This window comes from Xiphias gladius, chromosome 15 (assembly GCF_016859285.1).
Source record: "Xiphias gladius isolate SHS-SW01 ecotype Sanya breed wild chromosome 15, ASM1685928v1, whole genome shotgun sequence".
In the NCBI taxonomy this organism is placed as follows: Eukaryota; Metazoa; Chordata; class Actinopteri; order Istiophoriformes; family Xiphiidae; genus Xiphias; species Xiphias gladius.
In genome coordinates, this window is record NC_053414.1 from 15,551,441 (window position 1) to 15,559,516 (window position 8,076).

The window sequence follows — 8,076 nt, forward strand, 5'->3', positions numbered from 1 at the left end:
CCTTGAAAACCAGCAAAAGAAAGCTTACATTCTTCATTTGAACACCATACTGGAATTGAACTGAGTGCTCTGTCCATGACATACTTCTCAATGATTTTAAGAAGCGGGTTTCAGTTTTTGACACAGACCTGCACTGGTTTAAATCTTACCTTGCCAATTGAAATTTCTGCTATGGGAGGTATTACATCTTCTTCTGCCAGTTTTACTTGCCATGTCAGATTAAGGTTTTTAATGCTTTCCAAATGTTATCCCTCTTGTCCATATTAGTCGCAAATATAATGCACATTTTCTCTGTCATTGAGAAAATATCCAGCTGTATGCAGCCATAGCACTGGCTTGACACTGACAGCCGAACATGTCTAAAAATTCTCTGGACAACATTAAGAACCATATTCTCTCCCTCAAGTTACTTCAACTACACAACAATAATTCTATTGATTGCATTATTTTAATTTGGTTTATGTACAAGGTGTGTAGCCATAAAGCACAGGGTGCTAATTGTTTGGCCCTTTGTTTTGATGCTAAACCTAACTTTACAGTTTTGGTTCCTGTATTAAATCATTCTAAATTACGTATGTTTTAATCCCCTATTCCCAGAGGTGGCTAACGTTATCTATGCTTTTACTTCATCCTGTCTTTTACTTCAACTGTAATTATTTTTATTCATTCTTGAGCCAGAAATGCCTCTCTCCTGTCTGCAGTTCATGCAGATTACAGTAATACTTAACTAATTGAAGGAATAGGATCATATCACCTCTACTGTAGCCTCCCTTTACTGGCTACTGGTTAATTTTAGAATTTATTTATTTTAATTTGTTAATTTATTTTGTTTTATTCATGTTTACCAGGGTCTATGTCCAGCCTCAAGACTGAAGGTGACCATATCTACATTTTTCATTCCTTTATAGCTTCCAGTTTTTCAGTTGACATTCTCTTACTGTAATTGTGTTTTTCGTGTTTTTGCAAAATTACTTCTAAATATTGTATCTTATGTATATCCTGACTTGAAGTGTTTTGTTACTGATAAAGTGTTGCTCTGAAAGGCACATTACATAACATATTTATTTGTATTTTTATTATTGTTGGAATTTTAATGCATAGCAGGGAAATGATCAATGGCGCCAGCATTACTGCCTACATCCTGGACCTGAGGGTCAGCATGGAAGAAGACCACTGCTGCCACCACAAGATGTACAGCAGGAAAGGAGAGACTCGCCTGCTGCTGAAAGGCTGGTAAGGCATAAGGGGCACTGACCTATGGAGATTAAGTTTTAGGTAAAGACAAAGTCTCCCGAAACTGCTGGTTGTTGCCTCATTGTAATATTGTCAGTTGATAAAAAAAGTGCATATAGAGGTGGGTTTTGATTCAAGCTTTGAAGAGCCTTCAAAGAGTCTAGTGTGCGGAGTGAGTTAATTTGAGTTTTTATTTTCCCCCTTCCGTTTAGATTTTTCCTGTCTGTGTCAAACTGGGAAACTGAAATGCAAAAAAAACCAAAACAAACAATAACAGGTTGCCAAATGTTATACTTGCTGTGCCCCTTCATGACAGAAGGGGCACAACTTTGACAATACACTTCAGCAGTGATTGAAGGTGTCTTGGAGGTGATAAAGATGATTAATATCTATTGTAAATAAAGAGGCACCGTGTAATCATTGTGAATGGAGGGTGGAATAAAAACAGGTTGCCAGGCTGTAATTTTTGAGTGATTACGGTTGGTTCAACATTTGCTTGCAATTGCTTGAGATATGTTGTTTGGATGGGAAATATACTTTAGCTGTCATCTTGGTAATCAGACATTCTCTTAACAGTTGTGCGATGCAAAAATACTGCACGGTTAAGCTGCCCTACATTGCTTCCGTCAGACTACGTAGTGTTGAGAGAATTTACATTTTCTGAGAAAAACGAAATTGGGGTGGGAACAACATGCTTGACATCTACAGAATTTCCCCTGCATAACAGACAGCTTAGCATTGTGTTGTATGTACATACAACAGCATGAAAGAAAACACAATGCTGCATGTCTCTGGTGGCATTGTCAGAAGGCTTGTTCGGTTTTACCTGCTCCCATTTCCCAAACACTGTCTGTCATTTGTACTTCTCTACTCTAATATTTGATCCCTCGTTTTCACAATAGAGACTGAAATGCTGAAACACACAATTGTGCTCCTCCCCTCAGGAAGGTGTCGTGTCTCTACACGGTGCCACTGACTTGCTAAACTCAAATCATGTTCACATAATTACAGTATCACAGCTCTATGTAGTGTCTGCATGTGTGCTCCCATCTTGACTCAAAGCTCAAACAGACCGCCCATTCTGTCAAGCCAACCCCTGAGTCAATAGAACATCCTGTCAGAGTGAGTACCGCCTGCCAGCCTGTCAGGCAGCTCCACCAAATGTCCAACGGGAGGCAGAGTTATAGCCTCCCATCTGGAATGATCCCCTGGTCTTCAGAGGTCAAAGAGGACACAATCACAGCTACTCTGTGCATGTCGTTGCTAATGTCAGTTTTGTCGGAGTGCATCTTCTGGAGGAAAAGGGTTGTTTGGGAGTGAAACTGTATTCAGGGACCACTAGTGATGTCCTGATGGTTTATGAATGGGTTTGCATTTTCTGGGGCAAGATTTCATTTCAAATGTACTCCAATCTTTACTAGAGGATGTGTAATACAAGTCATTGAGACTTTGAGTTTTAATTAATTACAACTGACAGAGCACCTCAGAAGCATGCGTAAATGCTTGTATTACATCAACAGACACTCATGTGTGCTCATTAAGTGTCTTTTAAGTGTCTCTTTTTTTTCCAAGTCTGGTGTCAACATTTTTGTCATTCTCTGTGAGATCCTACAGTGGAAAGCCAGATTAATTTTTTCTTCAGTGAAGATGAAAAATAAATCAATATTGCTTTTGAGTTCTGACACCGTGTATCACTGTATGAATCACTGTCTTATTCTTCACTTCTGGAGGGTAGCTTTTGGAATTTGTAAGGTAATTTTACTGCAGCTACCTGATACAACTCTTCTGAGTTTGACAATCAAAAGTAGAGCAAGGATAAATATGACTGAATGTCTGAAATAGATTTGATTGCTTCCTAAAACTTTTTGGTCGAGATTACTCAATTCATTGTGTCTAGCTACATACAAATAAAATCGAATCCTGAGATTTTGTTGAAATAAGTGCACAGGATGAAAAGAAGAAACGACTGGCATAGCTGTTTAGGCAGTGCCCCAGACTGAACCAAACAACTGTGTGGAAGTTGTCTGTTGACCCCATGTTTGCATTTCCGGTGTGAGCTCCAACTAAACATCCTGTAGTTGCAGTATGTGTTTGTCCAACTGTTGACATTGTCACTGGCGACCTGTCCAGGGTCACTCAAAGCACAGTCATAAATGAACTCCTTTGATACTTAATAAGAATAAGTATGGAATATCAAGCTTTGGTGGCAGTGAGGCTCAGCCACGTATGGTACATGCTCTAGTCCTGTGTCTCGCAAATACTGTGACTATTATTAACTGTGTGATATTTTGTGCTGATTTCTGTTCATGTGTAACGTCTGTCTTAGTGCAATGCTCCAAACACTTGAACTGAGCTTTGCTTGATATACTGTAGCTCATTCCCTGCGCCATAGACCTCCGTTGTTGTTTAAAAACTATTAAAAATGCATCAGTGAGCTGCAGTGTTCCACTATGTGATATGTTTTCTAAATAAGATGAACACAGGCACTGTTGTTTTTATTTGATCAATTCCACATATACCATCCTCCTGCTGTTTATACTCACTAGAGCACTGAATCTGCTATTGAAAATAGTGCCCAACAAATACACTATTTACTCCTGTTTGAGAAACGCTTGCCAAAAACTTCAGTGCCCAGCTGTTTTAGCAAAATTGGTAAGCTTTTTTTTTTTTTTTTATAAAAAAATGATTATATATTCATGACCTGCTTTTAAAGATTTATGTCTTGAGTAGGTGCAAATGGGCACAAGGCTGAGTGTCATAGACAGGGACTGAAATTGAGATGAACTAGTGTACTCGTGAACAGTGCTGGCTTTGTTCTTTCCATAGCATTTTTGACAATACCAGAAATATAGAATATTTCCAGGCTTAACCTTCAAAGTGGAGTGACAATGAAAAAGTTTACTGTGTTTTCGAGTGTCTTCATTTCAGAGAAGTTAAAGTAGATACAGTGTTTAACAGGGAGGTGGAGATGGAGATGTAGCGCCATGAAAACATGCACTCACCTGTCTGCGCAGGTCCCTGGTCTTTTTGGTCATCTTATCAATGGCTGAGTTCAGTGGGTCACCTTTCTCTTTTCTGCCAGTCTGTGAAAGGAAACAAAACACCATGTTAATGCAGTTACAGTGCACGCCATTTAAATCTTACTGTTTGACTCTGTACATTATACCATGCAGTGTACGTATTTCACTGTGTACCTTTTTCTTGTTGAAGTGACTTAAACAAAGTGTACGGGATTTAGTTAGTTTAGATTGCTGATTTTGAAAATACACTCGACATGTGTTTGCATTACTAAATGTTCCTTGATTAAACTGGATTCATTGAAAACATGACTGAAACAGTCTGGCATGTTACCTAGAAAAACTAGCCTTTCTGGCGAGTATCAATTTAGTTGTCGCCAGTTCCCCCTTGTGCCGCACTTCTGTCACGGCCAATTCCTACTAGTGGCTTTAGGAGGGTGTAGACTACCACGTGCTTCACCTGATACACACAGAGTCACCAGCTGCTTCTTTTCACCTGACAGCGGGGAGTTTCACTGGGAGAACAGCGTGCAGCTTCTTGCTATTCCAGATTTCCCTACTCTCCAGTTAACAAGCCTCCCGACCCGCCAGTAGGAGTCGCTAAGGCGAAAGCTAGGACAGGATCTCTCACTGTCTTTCATACAGAAATATTGCCAATTGCGTTCATTGAAACGCCTGGCCAAGGAAGAGGCTCCACTTTCACCTATGCCACCTGGGAGGTCCATTTACCACTTACAAGCTCTACCGTTTTGGCTCAGACACCATAGAGAAGAGTGGGGTGATCTACAGTATACTACTCCAGTTATTGGATTTACACTTTTACCATCTAACTTGGGATAGCAGCTTGGTTTAAGGGTCAGAAAGATGGTGTCAGTGTCTTGAAGCGAATAATTTCTGCTCCTGGACACATAAATGATCCTGTATTCTGATCCCTCTAGAGAAATGCATACATGCGTGTCTCAGGCAGCGGAAAGTGGTGAAATCCTAATGGGGCTGTTCTGATTGCATGAAGATTTTTACTAAGACTAGAATAAATTATTGTCACTACTTTATTAAACAGGTATTTGCATTGTATTCAACAGGTTACCAGAGCATCACGAGTTCCCTAATTTTCCATATTAGTGTGGGTATTACTGTCTGTGTTACTATCACAACAAAACATGTTTTTGATCAAAAATGTCATGATTGTTTTGGGCAAAAGTGGATATGTTATAAAGCTTTTTCAGATGTTACTCTTTTTGTTTTTGACAAACTAAGTAAAGTTAAATGGGTAAAATAACTGGACAGCAAAAACAATATTAGAAATGGGAACAAGAGTGGAAATTGGGACAGATCTTAAGTGAGGCTCGTCTCTCATTTGAAACCCGTGCTCATACACACACACACACACACACACACACACACACACACACACACACACACACACACACACACACACACACACACACACCTAGGGGTGAAATTTATGTTGTACACATTTATGCTGTACACAAAAAGACAATCCTCCAAATCTGCTGATTAAATAACTTCAGGTAGCTGTGGCTTGTTTTAAGATATTTTTGCAGATTAGGCGGTTAGCAGGATTATCAGCAGATTGTAAAACAGTGATCTTCTGTCAAAGCAATACCAGCATACAAGATTTGTTGTGTTGTTGCCAGGCAACCATCTGACACGTCTGCCCAGCATAGCATGAAGGCTTACAACCAAAATGCTCATCAGCCTCTGCAGAAAAACACATACCTGGTGACAACGATTCCCATTCATTCGTGCCTGTTTCGAATAAGGATTTTTTTGAGACAAACTGACCAAAATTCCAAGACAACAGGACTTTAAGCAAAGGGGTTATTTAGACTTTATCCTGTTTAAAGAGACAAAAAATGTGTTTCCTTATCTCTGTGTTGCTGCACTATTGTCCTGTCCTTTTGATAATTGAGTGGGACAGAATGCCTCGTATTTTTGTGTCACAGAAGACTAAATGAGACCCCATCAAACACCCACCTCATAGTAAACTCACCCCAAGGTTAACATTGATTGTCACTTTCAATGCCCTGGCCACTATCGGGTTGTAAAATTACATTCATTCTGAATATGCCTTCTGTCAAACAGAGAGCAGCAGAGAGGGAGGGATGCTACTGTAACCTTGATGACATTGGCTACTTGAGCCCTTTCTTTAAAGGTTTTATTTGGCTCAGGAAGAATGTGAGCTATAGCAAACTACTCTAGTGTAGTTCTTGTACACCTATCAGCAAGCAAGGACCCCTTTTTGGAAGTTAAAAGCAATTGTTCCAACCCAGTTCCTCTTCTGTCTTAAAAACTTGACATACCGGGAGATGTCAACTTGATGACAAACAACCACAATGTCTGAGCATTTTCCTCATTTTGGATTTGTCACACTCCAAGCTCAACATGAGTTTCAATGTGGGTACATGCTGTGGGGAATTCACGTGTGCAAGGTCACCGATGTGAAAGTGCTGCTCAATGAAAAGAGCCTGTAGCCATAAAAACAGATATGATTCCCTTTTCTGTCTAATGTATTGCTGTATTGCCCTTGGCCAAGGCTCATATAGCACGAGTTTTCTCTCATATGGATGTTAAACATTAGGAATGAGTCATTTGTCTCCTAGCTCATACTACAGTTAGTCACCCCCTCTTCTAATAGCAATCACACAATGCAGTCTTTTTTTTTGTTTGTTTGGTTTTTTTTTTTGTTTGTTTGTGGAGCAATGCACCAAATCGAAGGGAAGAAAACGGGCACTCATAATGTGAACAATATGTTTGAGATTTGATCCCATGTTCAACAAAGGGAAACCTAACTGACCCCAAACCCAACCACTATACACACACATACAAGTGTATTGTATATGCACGTGGTTTTATTAAAATTGCACGTAGTATTCTGAAACATGCATGGAATGGCTTTGACCCGGCTGCTGACTGACATAGAGGGAGGAGGCGAAATGAGGATAGTATTCAGTTGCCTTCTATTATATGCCACACAGTCATATAAGCAGTTGCACTTTGATGTGCATGCGCAGACAAGCTCTTCTATGCCAAAGCAGAGGACATGACAACATTAGTCACTGTGCTGCCTAAAGAGCCTTAAGCGTCATTAAGGCACAGGATGAAAGATGCTCACCACCAAAAATAAAAACGAGTTTCACTGGAATCTTTCTGAGGACACTTCAAACTTAGTCACATGGTTGTATGTATAACCGAGAACCTTAATTGAAATTAGAGAGGGAGAAAATGGTCAGGCCCTAGATGATACAAACAGCTCCTCTTATTATTCATAAGATGAATAGACACAAAATTGGTGCATGTTTTATTTATTTATTTATTTATTTCCCCATTTTCTGGAATCATGAATCCCAGCTGTTTTATTTCTCAAAACTCTGAACTCTTTAATCTGAGTTAAGGAGATTAAAACAGCACAATGATGTGGGTCTAAAGGGACAAAACCCACCACCTGTTATTTTGAGCTCATATTGACAATTGAGCAGCAGTTATTACTGTGTATATTTTCTTACAATGGCTCTTTGTGTAATCTTGTATCTTTAAGATCAATGCAACACACTTTTGACAATTATAGTAAGTCAAGTAGACTACTACTGCTAAAAATTGCTTCCCATATACTGTAATTACTCTTACTCCTTCATAACGCATTGAAAAATGTATTGCTCATGTTGGGTTTTCTGCAAGACATAAAACACCCAATTAAAAACACTATGCATGAATTCCCCCCATCACAAATTTTATATACAAGGCAGTCCACAAGGATGAATCATAGGTTAGTCAATGCGTCAGGCTCATTTCAGCCTGGGTTGGT

The 8,076-nt window shown here is 39.5% G+C and overlaps 1 protein-coding gene across 2 annotated transcripts in view; it reads right to left on the minus strand.

Moving 5' to 3' along the window:
• ctnna2 (catenin (cadherin-associated protein), alpha 2) overlaps positions 1-8,076 on the minus strand; it is a 347,985-nt gene that overhangs the window by 82,422 nt on the left and 257,487 nt on the right. For both annotated transcript variants that reach the window (XM_040147173.1, XM_040147174.1), the window contains exon 8: positions 4,236-4,316. In XM_040147173.1, coding sequence (XP_040003107.1) covers positions 4,236-4,316 — 81 coding nt within the window. The remainder of the gene's footprint in view (positions 1-4,235; positions 4,317-8,076) is intronic.